General features: G+C 45.3%; 1 protein-coding gene across 1 annotated transcript in view; it reads right to left on the reverse strand.

Annotated features, from left to right (window-relative positions):
- Positions 1–302: 302 nt before the first annotated feature.
- Positions 303–21,342, reverse strand: part of LOC148451057 (protein phosphatase 1 regulatory subunit 14B-like) — a 45,942-nt gene continuing 24,902 nt past the window's right edge. The window contains exons 2-3 of the mRNA XM_088462336.1: positions 17,807–17,896; positions 303–413 (exon numbers count right to left, since the gene is read on the reverse strand). Coding sequence (XP_088318462.1) covers positions 312–413; positions 17,807–17,896 — 192 coding nt within the window. The 3' untranslated portion in view covers positions 303–311. The remainder of the gene's footprint in view (positions 414–17,806; positions 17,897–21,342) is intronic.

Genomic DNA, 21,342 nt, shown 5'->3' on the forward strand with positions numbered 1-21,342 from the left:
ATTTAGGCGTAAAAGGAAATAATACAGACCAAGTACGGTTATACATACGCTGCGCCTCCGGACCCAGAGATAGACTTCTGATTAGATATCCTCAATTCACCCAAAATTCAGCATGAACTCGCAAACCAGTGTTTGGACACATGTATTTATTCCCCCCCCAGACTGAAACACGACAAAGGGGAAACTTCCTGCTGATCTCATTGGTTCCCAGAGGAGGAGCATATGTAACGACACATTTAACAGGTTGTTTCAAATAGACTTTCCCTGCCTCTAACAGCCGGGGTCTTTCTGGTAACGCCTCCTGTAACATCCTAACAGTTGAATCTAAAATATACATTTTGGTTGCTTGTAGGTTCTGCGGTCCATAACTCGAGAATGCATAATGCGATCTCCTCACCGATAGCACCGGAAAACTGTGGAAAGAGTATGCGTCAGAACAACTCCAAGAATGACATGTTTATCTTGTATAATTCCTTAGTTAACAAATATCTTTATTTCTTAGCATTTAAACTAACTGAACCTTCTTGAATCATACATTTTGATGCTAATGGAACCTTGTGTGCGAATATGTAGTGTGTGGGTATTCGGGGTTTAATATAAGGACGCTAGTTATTAATGGGTGAGATTTAAGTGCATAATCTCTCATACACGAAGTGAACATCCAGCAGTGTGGATGGCTGAGGGTTGTAATTCCACATGCCCTCTGTCAGCAGGCCCCCACCTGCTGTGTTCAAAGGAAAACAAAACCTCTTTTGTTCTCACAGACTGTGTGAAGTGCAAATGTATTATCACCTCAAACTATGGGATTTAGAGCCATCTTGTCTAGAATTCAGGCAAATCCAATTGTGTAGATATTATATTACAATTGCCACAACTATACTTTATCTGCATCCCGGGATTCCCAATTTGTATGTAAAAATACCCATTGTCTATTCTTATTTACTTCTACTTAGAAAGCTGGTTTTTCCTGTTGCCCTTGGTGTTAACAAAAACATTGCCATCTGTTCTTAGTTAATGGGTTATAACTTGAATTAATGCTGACCACACAAAATGGTGTCTTGTGATCTCATTTCCAAAATGGAGTCTTGTGGCCATTCGCAAGATGGCGTCGCTGCGATTAAATTTTAAACTGAGCTTGTCTCACTCAATTATTCAACTTCGACAAAACGATTGAAGATAATTGTTTTCTTTCACAATTCCTTATATACAGAGTGTACAATTAGTTTTGAACTAATTTGCAGTTTATTCAATAAAGTTACAGCTAGCTGTGGACGCGTCTTTTGCGGCAGCCACACCGGTGTCATTATACTAATGGTGCAACTGATTATCTTCCTACTGAGATGCCCACTGGCAGTGACGCTAATACCTCTCAATGTATCTTTAGGCTCACCATCAGTCGCCACATCAAATGCTTGCACCAACCCTATGTCAGGTGCAGTTTCTCCATCTGATCATGGCATCCTGTGTCAGCACTACTGCTTCTTTACACTCATCCGCTGCCAGCAACAAGCCCGTGTCACGCCTGCGTCTGGCTAGCCACCCCCCTGTTACCCCCCCAGGAATGCCCAATGAAATTCACTTTCCTTGCGTCCAAATTCTTTCTGTGTCTCTAAGCGCCAATCATCGGGATGCATGCATAGAGTGCTCGGACTCATGCGCAGACATAGGACATCAGCCATCTGCGTATGATATCAGCACTGCATGCACCTGAGAACGTAGGGATAAATTCATCCAGAAGGTGCAATTTGTCATCTTTGCAAAATCCTTTTTTGTGGTCAAATCTGAAATCTCAGTAAGAAAAGAGTCACATGTAGTGTCGATGGCGCACGTATTTGGCGGATGTTTTAAGTCTGTGCATGTGTCTGAGTTGCACGCACATGTATTCCGATTGTTAGCGCTCAGAGGGGCTGATTTATGAGGGACTGTGCATGCGTCAGAGATGCAAAAGTGCCTCGATACAGTTGCGACGTCGGTCACAGTTCCCTGTTGACCACAGCCTGATTGACAGGCTGTAGGCATTTCGGGGCGGCGATGGAGTGTTGCAAAAAAGGGGTTGTGGCAGCTCTGTATTTTGGTCATCATGAAGCCAGTGGCTGTGTAACCTGGGAGATGACGATGGTCTGGCAGATGTTTGCGTTGTGGATCCTATGCTGCGTCTTCACATGCAGGTGGCTGATCTGAGAATTCAATGCACGGTCTGTACAATTCAGTAGGTGTTCCTGGGAGGACTACAGGGGAGTGGCTAAGCAGATGCAGGCGTGTTGTGGGCGTGTTGCTGTAAGTGGCTGCATCCAAAGACACACAACCGCTCACGCAGGAGGCCATGTTCAGATGGACAAATTTCACATACGGCTGGTGCAAGGTTCGATAGTGTGTCTGATGGTGCGTCTGATGGTGCAAGGTTCGATGGTGCGTCTGATGGTGTACCGTTGGTGCTTCTAAAGATGCACAAAGACAGAGGGGTCTATTTACTAAGACTTGGATGGAGATAAAGTGAATGGAGGTAAAATACCAGCCAACCAGCTCCTAATTGCCCTGTCACAGCCTGTGTTTGAAACATGACAGTTAAGAGCTGGTTAGTTGGTACTTTATCTCCATCCAAGGCTTAGTAAATGAACCCTAAATTCTCAGCATTCACAAAAACTGCTGCGGCATTAGCATAAAGTCACAGACCCGGTTGTAGCAAAAGGCGATTCAGCCCCAAACCCTCTCTGTAGTTCACATGCAGTATTTCGCCTACAAGCAAAATACAATTATTTTTTGCCCCCAAATTTGCTCCATGTACTGTAGCTGGATTTGCTCCAGTAATGAGACCCATTGTCCTACAGGTTTCCGCTCTTCAGATCCACTGTTTAACTGAAGCTGTCTTCATATCCCATCCTGATGTGGTCCATACCCTCTGCTGTCAGAGCCGGCATTCGTCATGCAGTTAATATTTGGAATGTAATAAAACATGCAGCCGAGCAGCAGTAAATATATTTCAGATTTATTTCATTCTAGGTTTCACAAAGCTCAGTTAGAACTTGAAACTGTGCATAGACACAGTATAATAATCATATTCTGTATTCTTACCAGGCACCAGCTTTGTATGGAAATTACATTTATCCCAAGCTACAACCATTAAGTCACACAAACTATAATCGGAATATGTGTAATCTTTTACATTTAAATACGCTATTATAATGGTACGATGGCTGTCCAAGAATGTGACGAGCACGCATGCACGCAGTGAGGTCAATGGCTGGGGAGGAACGCATGTATGAAAACACAGCTTTTATATCAAAGCTCTGGAGTATGATAGAGGAGGGAGTATGATAGAGGGGGGAGTATGATAGAGGAGGGAGTATGATAGAGGAGGGAGTATGATAGAGGAGGGAGTATGATAGAGGAGGGAGTATGATAGAGGGGGGAGTATGATAGAGGAGGGAGTATGATAGAGGAGGGAGTATGATAGAGGAGGGAGTATGACAGAGGAGGGAGTATGACAGAGGAGGGAGTATGACAGAGGAGGGAGTATGACAGAGGAGGGTGTATGATAGAGGAGGGTGTATGATAGAGGAGGGAGTATAATAGAGGAGGGTGTATGATAGAGGAGGGAGTATGATAGAGGAGGGAGTATGATAGAGGGGGGAGTATGATAGAGGAGGGAGTATGATAGAGGGGGGAGTATGATAGAGGAGGGAGTATGATAGAGGAGGGTGTATGATAGAGGGGGGAGTATGATAGAGGAGGGTGTATGATAGAGGAGGGAGTATGATAGAGGAGGGAGTATGACAGAGGAGGGAGTATGACAGAGGAGGGAGTATGACAGAGGAGGGAGTATGACAGAGGAGGGTGTATGATAGAGGAGGGTGTATGATAGAGGAGGGAGTATAATAGAGGAGGGTGTATGATAGAGGAGGGAGTATGATAGAGGAGGGTGTATGATAGAGGAGGGAGTATGATAGAGGAGGGTGTATGACAGCCTACCATGACCGGAATGTCCCTAACACACACTCATTAATGAAGCACAGTTTCAAAGAATTTTAATTTCCAAGTTAGATACATGTACAGTACATCAAATATGTTAAAAAAAATGCTCAATCAAATGTCTATGAAGTAATGTCAAATATACAAATATAGGGCCTGATTTATCCTTACAGAATCAGGCCCATAATCCGGACACATCTGGCGCACTACAGGTATCATCCTGCTACAAATATAATCAAGATTAAATAAACTGCTGGATATATTGCGGTAAGCTTCTTTACAAAGGTGATATTAAGGTGGGAATACTTAAGCCTACAGTATATACAGTACTAAACAGTCCAAATTTTGGTGTACATTAAGCATACTCCTTAATCTGTGTGAATTACATATTGCACAGAGACATTTGTTATGCATCCTTATTGGATGAATACCTATTGACTTTTGATGCCTACTAAATACATTGTTTTATATGAAAGATATTTATAGGTAGAAATTTGCAGGATATACAGTATTGTTACTAATTGTATTTGATACATCTTATCTATGTTTATAATGAATATTACGAACTGTTTATGTGAATAACTCCTTAATAGCGCCTGGAGAGTGCTGGAAAGGGGTAGTGGCCTCGTGGCTGTGAAACAATGCCTCCTGGTTTGCACCATTTTAGGGTGACCGTGTTCACGCCCCAATCCTTATCACTCTGGGAGCTGCTGAGAAGCCCGGAGCCTCCAGCAGCACACTGCTGCGCTATTCAGTGACACCATCCGAGGGGGTGACACCAAAATAGTAGAGCAGCTCTGCTACTTTAAAGTCATCCCCTTGGATGGTGTCACCCGGTGTGTCTCACACCCCGCACCCCGTAGTGACGCCATTCCAAAGATAGACCTGGCCACTCTACTGGGCGTCGCACAAGTGCACCATCCTTTCTGTCCTTACTAGTTGATTCCCTGCAGTTAACTGACCCCTGGTGTTATCTGCCCCTGGACTCCCAAGAATATTCGTTTTACTCACACCCACATCCCACTGCTGATTATCGGCTAGCCTGCTCCATAAGGTCTTGGACGCTAGCATTGCCAATATTTTTATATTGGATCATATCCCTATTTTGTTTACTCTCAAATTGACATCCTCTTTTTCCTTGTCTTTTAATTGGAGATTCCCCTCCTAGTTAACATTTTAGGAGGATTAGAAGTTACACCTTACACCTCAAAATGATTTAGACAATAACAATCACAATACCTCAGACATAAATTTATTTTGGGTGGCTTCCAGGCCTGTCTGGCAGAGACACATTATCGCTTATTTATCTCAACTGGAGAAACTTACGAGACAGCGATTTCTGTCTGCGAGTGCAGCAGGTACGGCAGCTTATTCTGAATTGTTGCAATGTTCTGCAGTCTCTCCTCAGCAGAGTTATAAAGACGCTAAGGGCCTGATTCAGAGCCGCACGCGATGTCGATGTTAATGTAGTAGAGCAATCTTTCGCAACTGCGCATGTGAGAATTTATGAAAACATGTACAGTGCATGCATTACATCGAGGGTATGCACAAAGACAATGGAGGGTATCCTAAATGTGGCAAAAAAGTGATGGGCATTGACTGGGAGGTGAATGGGAGGTGGCTAGTAGTGCACGCAAAAAACATTCCGTTCAGCGGGTGTATTATGGGAGTGTTGTGGGCATGTCAATGCAGGACACACAGCCGCAGGTATAGTAGGCATGGTCAGATAGAATAACTGCACCTGACATAGGGCTGGTGCAAGTTTAGATGGTGCGAATGACAGTGGTATATAAGGAAGCACCAATCAGTATTACACTTTGGATGGTAAAGTGGGTGTCTCAGTCCTTTGACCACCTCACCGCCCCTGAAATCACGAAGTAGAATATAATTCAAAACACGCAGGATCTGTTTTTCAAATCCGATTTCTGAGTAGCATGAAGACCTGAGTCAGGACTCTGATCTACTGGGAACCCCAAAGTGATTCTGAACTGGGACTCAGTTCGACTCTGAACCCCAAAGTGATTTTATACTGGGACTCAATTCTACTCAGAACCCCATAGTGATTTAGAACTGGGACTCAATACTACTCAGAACACCAAAGTGATTCTGTAATCTGGGACTCGGTTCTACTCGGAACCCCAAATTGATTCTGAAGTGGGAGTCAGTTCTACTCGGAACCCCAAAGTGATTCTATACTGAGGCTCAGTTCTACTCAGAACCCCAAAGTGATTCTATACTGAGGCTCAGTTCTACTCAGAACCCCCAAATTGATTCTGAACTGGGACTTGGTGCGACTAGGAACCCCAAAGTGATTCTGAACTGGGACTTAGTGCGACTTGGAACCCCAAAGTGATTCTGAACTGGGACTTGGTGCGACTCGGAACCCCAAAGTGATTCTGAACTGGGACTCTGAGCCTGATTCAGACCCGTTCACTAGGTTGCGTTCGCACATAGCCTGCCAATGTTTGCAATCTGCGCATGCGTACAAGACACAGTGCTCGTGCGCAAAGTATTCCATGCGATCGGGAAGCATTCGCACAGATGCATCGCTAGCATGAGTGACAGGACGAGCCGTTTGTGGGTGGTGACAGGGTGGTCGATGGTAACTGGGGTGTGGTGTGAACGGCGTGTCTGTGTGTCTAAATGCCGTTTCAGAGGCATGCATAATTAAGAAGCATCGTCAGCATACATGTCACATGGCTGAATTACACACAGCAGCACTCGCAGTGCTTGCGGTAGGGTATGGTCAGCCACAAGTGCTGCGTATGGGTCCGATGTCAGCCGATGTTACCGATTGTTTAATACACTTCCTGGAGATGACGTATGTTACGAAAGGAAAGTGGGCTGCATCAAAAGACACATCCGCTACTGCAAATGCATCAACCTTTGAATCACCCCCAATACTTCATCTTCCTCCCCATCTTTTAGCTCTCTATAATTCCACCTTAGATGGTTATTCATGACTTTAACATGCCCCTTAAATCAGGATTTAAAGATTTTGACTAAGCTTAAAAACAGGGTTTGTAAAAGGGCAAGAACAGTGCATAATATCAGGACTGTGTTTGCAGCGCAAATCAATTCAAGCCAGGCAAGGAAATATATTATAGTTACATTTGATACCGATAAGGCATTTGATAGGGTATATTTGCCTCATTTAATACTTAATATTTAATCACCAATGTTTTGGTCCTGACTTTATACATTTTTTCCAGACATAATGTAATAATAATCCCTTAACATTTTTAATTATTAACCTGTTGAACATGGTTTTATATTGCTTTTAAATCTATTTAAAAGAGACTGACATCAACAGCATTTTGGACTGCAAAATCCACAGTTTTATCATGGTTTAACTGTTTCAAAATCAATTGAAACCCAACGTTTATGTCAGTCGCAATTTGCACTTCTAAATGCAGCGTGTTTCGAACTCTCAGTTCCAAATCAACAGCAATCAAAGCTTAAACACAATAGTATATCTGTCCAAAAAAGAAGCACTGCACAGATCACTATGATATGTGCAGGCTTCTTTGGCTTAAGAGCAATGAAATAGTTAAAATAAAAAAAACTGTTCTGTGTTCCCCCTAAATCCATAACCAGCCTTGAACCTTTCAGCCTGGTCTGGTACAGGAAAATAACGGGGAAAACCAGCACCTGAATCAGCCGGGGGGATTACACTATTGCAGGGAGACTCACAGTGTGGGGTCCCCCTGCCATAATGTAAAACTAGCCCCAAACTGGTCAGCCGAGGGCTTGTAATCCTTGCAAGTTGGGACCCCAAAATAAAATGGGGTCCCCCCTCACTAGAATCAACCTGAAAGCCCAGGGCTATTCCATGAGCCCTTGGTGGAGGTGGGCGCAGGGTTAATGTGTCAAAGATAGAAACAATGTTGTTCTGTAAGCGAGACTACAGGTCTCAGCAAGCCTGCCCCGGCCAACTGCCAGCAGGCCTGGACAGTGCCACTGGTACCTGTAGTGCCACTGTAAAAAAAATTAAAATGTAAGCAAGTGGAGGCAAGGTGCAGGGTACAGGAGACTCACGTACTCAGGCAAGGGAGAGGTAAATGGAGGGGGCAGAGGAATCCAGTGGGGTTGGAGCAGGCAAGGTGAAGCAGGCTTAGGCAGGGATTCTAAAGACAGGTGTACGAGCACAGGAACTCTCTCTCAGATTCCGCTGAGAAACACGTTGCACTGGCAATGACGGGAAGCTCTGAACTCCCTTAAATACCAAGTGCTCTACCGTGACAGGTCAGAGAGAGAGCACGTGACACACCAGGATAGGGCAATTAGGTCACATGGCCAGAGGCAAGACGGCAGCGCCCATGCCGAAACGGAACGGAAGCACCACCAGGCCTAACCAGCTCAGAGTGACAACATGCCCGCATAGGACCACGCACAGCCAATGCTCCCCGCCAGGCACCAGCACCACCGCCAGATGCCCCTCGCCATAGCATCCTCACAGGTATTACCTGCCGACCGCCATGCCGAGAAACCCTGGTCGTGACAGTACCCGCCCCCCCCCCCCCTTTATGGGTGGCCTCAGGACACTCACCAGGCTTTTCAGGATGGGCGGTATGGAATTTCCTGATTAGTGCGGGAGCATGGATGTCCCGGGCATCAGTCCAACAACGTTCTTCCGGGCCGTGACCCCTCCAATCTAGGAGGTACTTTAATTGACCCCTGCGGACACGAGAATCCAGAACCTGGGAGACCTCAAATTCCACACCTCTTTCTGTCTGGATACGAGGAGGAACAGGGAGAAATTTGAGGTTTGAGTAGGGAAATGTGGAAGGAATTTGGGACTTTTAAGTATGAGGGTAGCTGAAGGCAATAAGCCACAGGGTTGATTACTTCAGTGATGGAGAAGGGTCCGATGAAACGTGGGGCAAACTTCATCAATGGTACTCTGAGACGTAGGTTCCGGGTGGATAACCAGACCTGGTCTCCAACTTGCATGCAAGGCACCTTCCTACGCTTCTTGTCTGCCTGAAGTTTATAGCGAGAGGACATCTTCTCCAAGTCAGCACGCACCTGAGCCCATATTGATGCAAATCTTTGTACAGTATCATCCACGGCTGGCATATCAAAGACAGGCAGGTTTTGGAACTCAGGTACTCGAGGGTTGAGACTGTAAACAACCTGGAATGGAGTTTGATTCGTGGAAGAATGACAGGAGGCATTATGCGCAAATTCAGCCCAGGGCAGCAAATCAGACCAATTGTCTTGAGATGATGACATAAAAATTCTTAGGAATGTCTCAAGGTCCTGGTTAACTCTCTCTGTAGATCCATTGTTCTGTGGATGATAGGCTGTGGAGAAGTTTAGCTTCACTTTCAGAACAGAACACAGAGCTCTCCAGAATCTTGCCACAAATTGAGCACCACGATCTGAGACTATTTCGGCAGGAAGTCCGTGAAGATTAAATATGTGTTGGACGAACAAAAGAGCCAAATCCGAAGCATTAGGCAGTTTCTTTAGAGGTACATAATGGACCATTTTCGAAAATCGGTCTACCACGACCCAGATGGTGGTGTAACCCTGAGAACTCGGCAAATCTGTTACAAAGTTCATGGAGATATGCGTCCACGGATGCGATGGAACAGGCAGGGGCAACAACTCACCAGCTGACGTGAAGATTTATTTTGAGCACACAGGGTACACAAAGAGATAAACTCCAACATATCAACTTTCATCGATGGCCACCAGTAGGCTCTTTTTAAAAGTTCCAGAGTCTTCCGAGTACCAAAATGACCTGCAAAGTGTGAGGAGCTGCTTCCTTAACTCCGGGGCCACAAAGGTTTTCCCAGTAGGAGGCTGCATTTGTATGGTGGCAAACACCCTTGACTCCAGCATGGGGGTACTGCGTAGAATCTCAGAATTGTTATCACAGGAGAAAGATCTAGACAAAGCATCTGCTTTCTGATTAAGGGCTCCAGAACGGAAGGTCAGAGTAAATTGGAAACGGGCGAAGAATATTGCCCATCGTGCCAGACGAGGACTCACACATTGGATGTTTTTGAGAAAGAGGAGGTTCCTATGGTCAGTGAAGACAGTGAAAGGAAACTTAGGGCCTAATTCAGACCTGCTCTCGAGCGCTGAGCGCTCGCAAGCGGGTCGATGTTGGCCCAGTGCGCATGCGCACGACGGAGGCGGCTCCGTCGAGCACATGCGCGAGACCCGGATAGCGACGGGCAAGCCGTCACTCAGGGTCTCGCTACAAAGGGGGCGTGCTGTCGATGGTGAGTGACAGCACGCCCCCTTTGGTGGGTGTGCCGGGGGAGTGGCTGCCCAGACGGAGGTGTTCCCATGGGAACGCCTACCGTCTGGGGCCGGCCCCACTGACATCACAAGTGATGTCAGTGGGAGTGCCTTCGGATCTGATAGAGCCGAAAGCACTCCAGGGCTTGTGGCAACGAGACCCTACCACAAGGGTCTCATCGCAAGCCCGATGGTCGCGATGGTCTTAACCATCGCGACCATCTTTTTGGCCGCTTGCTATAACTGTGGGTGGTCACCCACAGCTATGCGAGCGGCCAGGGGGCCGCTGTAAAAAAAAGAGAAGGACGGCCCTGATTCAGAGCGAGCGCTCTGTCAGAGCGTCCGGCTCTGAATCAGGGCCTTAGTCCCTTACAGCAGGTATCTCCACTCTTTTAGCACCAACTTTACTGCCAAGAGTTCCTGTTCTCCTATAGCATAGTTCTTCTCAGCAGGAGAAAATTTCTAGGAAAGAAACCCACATGGGTGAACTCGGTTGTCTTCATAACGCTGGGATAGGATGGCTCCCACTGTCTCTCATGATGCATCAACCTCCAATAAAAAGGGTCTATCCAGGTCTGGTTGTCTTAGAACTGGGGCTAAAATAAAAGCTTGTTTCAAAAGCTGGAAGGCTGTCTCTGCCTCAGGTGACCATAGAGCAGGATTAGCGCTGTGACCGGACGCCTTTCGCCTAGGCCGGCCCTGGTCACGGGTTAGCGCTTTCAAAATCCCACTCACAGTCAGTGACCGCCTGTCACTGACTCCACCCACTGCACCATGGGCGTTTAACGATGCTGCCACCACCAAACTCTACCATCGGCGTTTGGAACCGCTTTTTACATTAGCTTCAGGCTCCTGCCTCGGCACCTGGAACCGCTTCTGCTGCGTATGTGTTTGACTAGCTGCGGCCACACCCCCTGATTGGTGTCGGCTGATTCCTCCTGATCTCTCGCAATGGACCAGGTCTGCATGGTAGTTTGGCAGAGAGCTTGAACTTGGAGACACGGAGCTCTTACCCAGAACAGCCGGAGAATGGAATAGCGTTTGGTGCAATTCTGATGGTCGCAGGATTGAGATACAATTGAAGTCAGGCAAGATATTTATTGCTCAAAGTCTTGAAGAAGACTCGTCCTTCTGGATGAAGGGGTACATCGCATACACAAAATCTTATCAAGCAGTTCTTCTCCTCAAAGAAGTTACAGGGTTGTACCATAAAACAGAGGCTCACAGGCCCTGTATATATAGTCAGAACACATAATACAGCATGGTGAAATCCACCCACAGTTGGTCTTGTACACCAATCAGACCATTTATCCCAACCTTAACACATTCAGTGACATCCAAAAGGTTCTTAAAAACAGATTGTATTTTCAAAGGAAGTTCTGTAACTGAAGTGTTTGGCTATATGACACCATTCACACCTTTACACAGAGAAATCCCAGTCAAGCCTATTCATCAGACCTCCTGCTAAGGGAATGACAATTAGCATCTAGTTTCCTGCAGCCACAGAGGCTGGTCATGTCATACAAAAAGTGCATTTTCACTTAAAACATACATTTAAACCATATAGTGCATAGCCTATTAAATATACGTTGCTGCATGCACTAATGCATTGCAGATCAGTTGCAGTGCATTACAGCAATACATATATACTTTAATACAGTTTATTATAAACCATGTGCATTAATCCCCTCAATGCCTTGGCAGCCATTTTAATCACGTGTGGTCGGCCTCCGGCCACAAGCGCCTTTACGGGTCAGAGCCGTGATGGGGGCCATCAAAGACGAAAATCCCTTGATGAAGCGTCTGTAGTAGTTGGCAAATCCGAGCAGTATCTGGATGGCTTTCAAAGTTTGAGGTCGAGACCAATCCAGAATCGCCTGAACCTTTTTGGGGTCCATTTCTAGACAGGAGCCAGAGCTGACATAACCAAGGAATGGCACACTGGGTACACCAAAGACACATTTCTCCAGTTTGCAGTAGAGGTGATCCTCCCTCAGTCAGGACAGCACTTCCTTCACATGTTTATGATGTTCTTCTAGAGAAGACGAGAAAACCAATATATCATCCAAATAGACGACTACTGAAACCAGGGCCGGTTCTAGACATTGTGGAGCTCAGGGCGAACGTTTCCAGTTGCGCCCCCCCCCCCCCCTCCAAAGAAAAAAAAAAAAAATGACAATTTTTTTAAGAAGTGACAGGCAACCTATACCGAGCAGTGTGTGAAGAAAGGCACAATGGGGTTGTGGGTTGGGAATAGCGGCAATAGGGAAAAATCAGCCGCGAACATTTCTGGTAGCAGCCCTAATGGGGGTAGATCTCTTGAGGGGACAGGGTCTGATGAGGGGGGGGGGGGGGGGGGGGGCGGTATACAATAGTATATTATATATGCTTAGATTCCCTACCCTCCAACATGACCCGTTCCACCCATATAAATTGTTCTGCTTCTGCACTTTCCACCTAGTTTACAATTGTACCCGGTCATGTTGGAGGGTCTGTATATCATATTTTATATATATACATATATATATATATATATATATATAGGGGAGTGTTTGGAGCTGTGTGGGGTAAGGGGTGCTGCGGATGGGGTGTTTGGAGCTGTGAGGAGAGAGCTAGAAAGGGGACCTGTTCTGTTTGGGGGGGGGGGGGGTTGAGAGTGCTGTGGATGGGGGAAGTGTTTGTAGCTGTAAGGATAGAACAGGAAAGAGTGTGTGTGTGTGTGTGTGTGTGTGTGTGTGACTGGGGGGGTGCGGTGGGGTGGTGGTGATTGTTTCTGTAAGAAGAGTGCAGGATAAGGGACATTATTGGTGAGGGGGGGTGTGGGAATTGTTTGGAGCTGTGAGGGGTAGGGGTAGAGAGCAGGATTGATGTTCACCCCATAAGTGCTGGAGGAAATGGTTTGTATTGATAAGGGTGTTATGATTCAGACACAGACAATCTACCACACTGGCGTTATTTGCATATATCCATCCCAGTATAATCTAGTTTTCTACCTTCAGTCCTCCTGTCTAGCCTGCCGTGCAGGCTGCTTGTTGATGCAGAGTTCAGTGCACTGCAGTGCAAAGCAGACGGAGATGGTTGGAGGTCCTGGAGGCAGGGGAGGATGGTCTGGAGGTGGAGCCGTCAGTGGTGACTGACGGGCTCCGCAGCTCCCCCGTTGGCCGTATTTTCTATATCCTCACTGTCACTGAGCTGAGCTCCTGGCTGCTCATGTGCAGAGGCTATAATGCTGCCCGATCGGAGCTAAGCTCCGATCATGGCAGCCAGCAGGAACGGAGGTGTGTGTATAGGGCAGCTGCTGGCCATTAAAAGGAATAAAGGGACCGGCCCAGCATCCTAATCCGCCGCCAATACTTTAATAAAGATGTATTTTAGAGACCGTCTTTTTTTTATTGGGACTAGACGGCGCCCTCTAGGGAGCGGCGCTTCGGGCGACGGCCCTGTTAGCCCACCCCTAGAACCGTCCCTTACAGAAACATATACTAAATCCCGGAAAATTTCATTAACAAAGCCTTGAAAGACAGCAGGGGCATTGCACAATCCAAAGAGCATCACGAGGTATTCAAAATGTCCATCTCTGGTATTAAAAGCGGTCTTCCATTCATCACCTGCACGGATACGAATGAGATTATAGGCCCCTCGTAGATCTAATTTAGAGAATATGACGGATCCTTTGACTCGAATAACTCTGTGATTGATGGAAGCGGGTATCGGTTCTTGACCGTTATATCGTTAAGGCCCCAGTAGTCTATGCATGGTCTTAACCCACCATCCTTCTTGGCAACGAAAAATAACCCAGCTCCGGCAGGAGAGGTGGAAGGACACATGAACCCTTTCTCCAAATTCTCCTGTATGTATTCAGACATGGCTTTGTCTCTGGCAAGGATAGAGGATAGGTGCGACCACGAGGAGGCATCTTGTCAGGCAACAAATCAATTGGACAATCCCATTCTCTGTGAGGAGGTAAGACATTTGACTGTCCATAAAAGACGTCAGTAAACATTTGATACTCCTTGGGAATTGCTGGAGGTACTAACGAGACTGTTCTCCTCACAGGTCGTATCTTGGAAAGACAGGATTTCTGATAGTCAGCCCCCCATGAAAGAATTTGCATTGAGCACCAATCTATCCTGGGATTGTGCTGGCATAACCAGGTAGCCCTAAAATGATTTCTTGGGAGGCCTCAGGTATCACTAAGAATTTTAGAGACTCAGAATGCAGTGCTCCAATACGGACCAGTACTGGCTGAGTTTCCTTGGTGACAACTCCGTTTGCCAGAGGCCGTCCATCTACAGTGGTCAGGGAAATCGAGTGATCGAGGGAAGAACAAGGCATCCGTAGTTTGTCAACTAAGCTGGAAGTCATGAAGTTTCCGGCTGCTCCAGAATCCAGTAAAGCAGCAACAAAGATAGGTTTTGACTTGAAATCTATGGCTAAGGTCAACACAAAATCTTTAGAATTTGGGTACGGGCTCATTACTCCTAACTTGATGTCCCCAGGGTCAGTTAGGAATGGGCGTTTCCCGATTTACGGGAACAGGAGGCCACCAGGTGACTCGAGTCTCCACAGTACAGACAGAGGTTTTTTTAATTTTCTTCTCTGACGTTCCTCTTTGGAGAAATGGGCATGATTCACCTGCATAGGCTCTTCATCTATAGAAGGAGGGGATGGACGGTAGTAGAGGGAGGATAAATGACCTTTGCCGGTCGATTCTATGCTTCTCAGACTAACGTTCTCCGAAGCGTAGATCGATCTTATTACAGAGAGGAATCATATCGTCCAGATTAGTAGGAAGCTCACGGGTGACCAGATCATCCTTCAGTCGATCGGAAAGCCCGTGCCAAAAGGCTGAGATGAGGGCTTCCATATTCCATTTGAGCTCTGATGCTAAAATCTGAAACTGTACGGCATACTGGCTGACAGGACGGGTTCCTTGTTTCAGTGTCATAATGCTAGATGAGGCTGATACAGTACGTCCAGGCTCATCAAAAATCCTCCTGAATGATGTTAGAAAGTTGGTATAGTAGAGAATCTGAACGCTCCCAGAGTGGGGAAGCCCAATCCAAGGCTGAGCCGTGCAACAGCAACACAATGCAGGCCACTTTTGTTCTTGCAGTGGGAAAATTATCAGGCTGTAAGGTGAAGTGTATATCACACTGATTCAGGAACCCCCGACAAAGCTTGGGGTTGCCATCAAATTTACTTGGCATAGGCAGGTGTAACCGGGGGATGCCCTGTAACCTGTATTTTCAGACACAGAAGCCGGTGTAACCACTGTTACACTAGGAGTGGATAAAGAGGTTTGCAAATTATCCTGTCATTTAGTAATTTCTTGCAGGAACTGAGCCATTTGGTGCTGCATAGCTTCCAGGTTTTCCAAACGGCCTGCGATGCACCGGAATAAATCCACTCCAGACAGCCTTCCCAGGGCCGGGTCCATGGGGCCAGTGCAAACTGTGAGGTTCTGGTTTTGTTGTGGACCAAGGGTGGTATTAGGAGCAGACACTGAAGCAGACTTAAAGGAAAATGTGGAACTTTTAATGAGTGGTTTAGTAGACATGAATATGGCAACACAAAAGTCCAGATAGTACTGAGGTTCTCTTGGAACTGTAGTGAGGCAATGGGAAAAAGTCCAGGTAGTGACAGACAGGAGACAGTCCAGTATTCCTGGTTTTGAGGTTGAAGTGAAGTGCAGGCTGAAGAAATAGTATCCAGTGGTAATGCAAGTGTAGGCAAGGTGCACGGTACAGGAGACTCAGGTACTCAGGCAAGGGAGAGGTAAATGGAGGAGGCAGGGGAATCCAGCGGGGTTGGAGCAGGTTTGGTGAAGCATGCTTAGACAGGGATTCCAAAGACAGGTGTACGAGCACAGGAACTCTCTCTCAGCTTCCACTGAGAAACACGTTGCACTGGCAATGAAGGGAAGCTCTGAACTCCCTTAAATACCAAGTGCTCTATCGTGACAGGTCAGAGAGAGAGCACGTGACACACCAGGATAGGGCGATTAGGTCACATGGCCAGAGGCAAGATGGCGGCGCCCATGCCGAAACGGAACGGAAGCACCGCCAGGCCTAACCAGCCCAGAGTGACAACATGCCCGCATAGGACCACGCACAGCCAATGCACCCCGCCAGGCACCAGCACCACCGCCAGATGCCCCTCGCCATAGCGTCCTCACAGGTATTACCCGCCGACCGCCATGCCGAGAAACCCTGGTTGTGACAGACAGTACACACACACCAAATGATTTAACCCATTATTACACAGTCATGCACACTACATAATTACCTTCTTCCTGGAGGTGGTCAATCCCCTTATTCAGGTAGAAGACTGACCCCTTAGAATTTTATTATATTAATTGAAACAACCTCCCAAATTAGGGGGTGTGAATTTGTCTTGTCTTAGGAGTTACACCTTAGCCACAATCTATAGAATTTTGATGGACTAGATTGGGGGTGCCAATGTTTACACATCTTTCTCTGAGGAACAGGCATTTAGCCCTAATGTTAATTTGATTTCTTTATCACACAGTCCTGTTGCTCATTTTCCGGTCCTGTTTAGGGACAATTTTCTAATCACTACAACGTGCACACACTTTGGCACAGCATATGTGCTAATTGGAAACTTTTTACAAATCTTCTCTTTGTGTTTTTGCCGCTTTATAGTAATCCTGACTTTCAAGGTGGACAATCCTTCCAATGGAGGTCTCAAATATGTATACCAATTTCTACAGGAACGTAGTTTTAGCTGTCTCTCGCATTCTCATCTTCAAGGTAAATACCCAAGCCCACTTATACCTCTATTCCCTTATCTACAAGCAATTTGTTATGTAACTAAAGTCCACAGTACACTCAGAGGCTGTCACTGAGTACTAAATTATTGCTGTCCAAAATGGTAGTAGCTGCAAAGAAAAAACATTTTACCTCTTTGGATTGAACTTGCAGTTCCTAGTATATTCCTGCTACTCTCACGGCTATCATTGCTGTTCATGATGGACTGAACTAAAGTCACTCAGAAAACAATAAAGACCACGTAGATACCTTTTTGGTCCCCTCAGACTAAGGAATTGTTAAGGAAATGTTTTCAACTTACCTCATGGTTATCATTTAGAGCTTCTCTCTCGTGGGCTTTCATTCTGACTATACCTCATTTCTCCAGTTGAGATGGTAGTTGCTTCCATGGTGCGGTGGTTGTATTTTGTTATATTGTGTTTTATTTAGTCAGTAATATTGTATTTAGTATAGTTGTGCTTTCCTTTCAACCATAATACTTAAACTGCTCGTGCTAACTCCCAGATCTTCACTGAGACTCGACTTTTGTTCTCCTCTATATTCTGTGCGATATACCTTTCATATAATTATCTCATTTTGTTTGTCTGTAAGTGATTTTATTTATGCCCTCTCCTAAGTAATGACCATATTTTCTACTGTTATTTTGTTTTGTGACAATATTTCAATAAAAAAGTTTTTTTTAAAAAATCTATTTTGCCAACTATTTGTACTGCAAAATACTAGCAAAAAGGAAATATTTAATTATATAAACTATATACTAAATTTAGAATTATAGATTTTCGGCTTGGTACCTGAAGTCTAGTTTTTTGCTCCTCCAATGAAAGGTCCAAAAGATCGTCAATATCAATCTCTGGTTCTGCAGCTTCATCTCTCCGCAAATCCTGTCGCAAACAAGAAAACATTGTAGGTCATGTGTGCAATTATACTGGAAATACCAGGTATTAGAGGTGGGGTACATCACTCATCACATTTTTAATGCGATGCATCTTGCCACTGACCGCATGCATAGCGCCATATGTTAACGCCATATACATGAAGAATTGCAATTAAAAGGACAGCTCTTCCGATAAGAGCTGTGCTATGTGGTATGAAGACTTTCATGTTTATGACCCAGGAGTCCTTCAGCACATGCGTAGCCATCGGCCAGCGCATGCGCCCACCGCGGGGGACACTGAGACTCACCCAGTGTCCCCCGTCTGTGGTAAGAAGCCTATAGGCTTCTATTAGGCAATGACATCTATAGCCTAAGCTCCGGAAGTTTTTGTTTATGAGTAAGCTACTGGCGAAGCGCGCGTCAAGCTAGGGAGGACACACTTTTGGTGTCTCCCTTTTTAATAGACTGTGAATCGCTATGTTGTCTAATGTATAACAGTGTCTATTACCTTGTGACATATACCGGACTATACAGATTGTTATATCCGCATCAGTGCGGTTCACACTGAGGGTCTCATTCAGACCCGCTCCCGAGCGCAGGACGCTCGCAAGCGGGTCGAAGGTACCCAAATGCGCATGCGCACGACGGAGGCTGCTCCGTCGTGCGCATGCGCGAGACCCAGCGAGCGACAGGGAAGCCGTCGCTCGGGGTCTCGCACCAAAGGGGGCATGCTGTCGATGGTGATTGACAGCACGCCCCCTTTGATGGGCGTGCCGGGGGCGTGGCTGCCCAGACGGAGGCGTTCCCATGGGAACGCCTACCGTCTGTGTCCGGCCCCACTGACATCACTAGTGATGTCAGTGGGAGTGCTTTTGGCTCTGATAGAGCCAAAAGCACTCCAGGGCTTGCGGCAGCGAGACCCTCCCGCAGGGTCTCGTCGCAAGCCTGATGGACGCTCGCATAAGCTGTGGGTGGTCACCCACAGCTATGCGAGTGGCCAGGAGGCCGCACCAATTTTAGGTAGGCCGGCCCTGATTCAGAGCGAGCGCTCTGGTCAGAGCGTCCGGCTCTGAAGCAGGCCCTGAGTCACACGCCTCACGCTGTACTTCATGTTATGTTACCCTGCTAGTAATACCAAAAGTTGCTATCACCTCATGATGCAGACAGTGTTAACTGCGGAGAAACTAGCAAAAATTTTAGTGTTGTATACTTCTTACTGCTCTCATGTTAGACTACATCTGCATAATTGATAAGTGGTTATCACTCTAATGCATTCCCCGGTTAATATAGGAAGTGGGAATTACTCTTTCATGCGGATGTTCTTAAGCTGCACATTATAAGAGAAATAGCACAAGGGCAGCAGAAAGTGTATAAGTTTATCTAACAACGGAGCTCTCAACCTAGGAAATATAATACTAAGCTGAGTTGTTTGAGAAAATAGGACACCAGCAATTTATTTGAACAACTTAGCAACAATTGAGCTCTAAATCTGACTCGAAGTTCTATGATTGACACAATGAAATATTGAAATGGTAACATGGATTCATAATCAGAATAACATTACACAGAAGTTACACGTGGCTTGTGATAATAAATGGCAGGACATTGTAATTACATCTATAATAAACAATAACTGTGGATACTTTTTATGTCAGTGATGAGTTATAATTCTGACAAGGGTATGATAATGAGAATCCTTATAGAAACAGTGTCCTATATATAAAAGAATATATATATCCTGCAGAGTTGATATACAGCTACATGTGGCTTAAGAGGGAGAACCCCTTGATTATGATTATGATCACATTTAGCTGAGAGTGAGCCCTTGATAACATGATATAGGCCCGTATTCAATATATTTCGCACCCGCAATACTTTTTTGCCTGCCGGACTTTCCGCCTACATTGCGTGTGTTGCAGCCGAAAAAGTATCACGTGCGTCCCCGCTTATCCCTGTATTCAATTAGAAAGGACGCGAAAACGGCACCCGGCGAAACTGAAACGGGCGAAAAGTCCTATCATATTTGGGGAAATCAGCCTGACACCCCCCCAAAAGATGCACTGACATTGGGGATCACTATGGGTACCCCCGAATAGCGCTGCTGAAGGTATTTGGCCACTTTAAATGGTCTAAATAGGTGCTACATAGCGTTTTTGCAGAAGTGGTGAATAATAGCATTTAGCTGTTTTTATGTCTAAAATAACTAGTTTCAGCAAATTTACGGTACCTGAAAATGGGTGCTAGCATATTTAAAAGTTGCTAAAGTGTTGTTTACAAAAACATGAAAAATCCACCTGCCGCAAGCACCTGCAATCCAAAAAACACCTGGGCCATACTTGGGGACCCCCCTGGTGTCTATTTCGCTAGTTTTTAACTTTGTCCCCCAACTTTGTTTTTTTTTCGCCCCCAAATTGAAAGTCATTTTTTGGGCTGTACTTGAGTCTTTTTTAAACATTTTTTGACACAGTTTACCTTTGTGGGACTGTCTTAAGGCTGCACGGGGGTTCCCGCAACGTTGCACCCCAAAACCGCAATTCTGCACTTTTTTCTGCCTGCTATTCATAGGTGAAACTTTTTCGCCTATTACATTGCATTGACTTTCTGCCTAGGAACGTCTTTGAAATTGATTACGGCGATACTTTTCACCTGGCGAAATGACGTCATCGGCGAAACTTTTTTGCCGATCTCGGCTTTTCGCTCCAAATTGAATATGGGCCATAGTTGTAATACTTACCTCTAAGGAATTAATTAGAGATATATTCTTTATATATATATATAAGGAAGAACATTGCGGTGTATCAGGAATAAATGCTAACAGCTTTGAGGGATATGTAATTTGTCCGCTATATAGAAAATGAGGTATTACCTATTGCCATGAAGTGTTATTCTTAGAATTTACATATACTTTATTATAAGATGCGGCAGGCAATAATAGAGATACTATATTTATTATTCAATAATACCTTAGTACATGAAATGAGAAACTGACTGATAATGAAATTACAAAGATAAAGACACAGTAAATAATATTGTGAACAACTACAGTCATAATTTTAAATCACAGTATTTAGTGTCCATTTGGACAACAGCCATCACATTTTTAGAATTATATTTTGCCTTGTTTATAATTTAATAATAATAAAAGTTACATTTTACACAAACTGTTTTTATTGAAAAGAAAATCAAACACTTTTAGATATATCAAAATGGAAAAAGTTACATTTTAATGTGAATATCAATACCAGAACCCTATATGAAATTCTGCAATGATATGTATTATATAATATAAGTGCCCTGTATGATAATACTTACTTATTTTCGCTGTGTGGTGATGTATTACCTATTCTCTGGAGCACCTCCCCTTAGATGATTAGCCACTTGCCTGGCATGGTCGTATCAGATATGACCATACCAGACTGGGCTTTCCCTGACATGGTCGTATCTGATACGACC

This window comes from Taudactylus pleione, unplaced genomic scaffold (assembly GCF_031769625.1).
Source record: "Taudactylus pleione unplaced genomic scaffold, aTauple2 ptg001187l, whole genome shotgun sequence".
Lineage (NCBI taxonomy): Eukaryota > Metazoa > Chordata > Amphibia > Anura > Myobatrachidae > Taudactylus > Taudactylus pleione.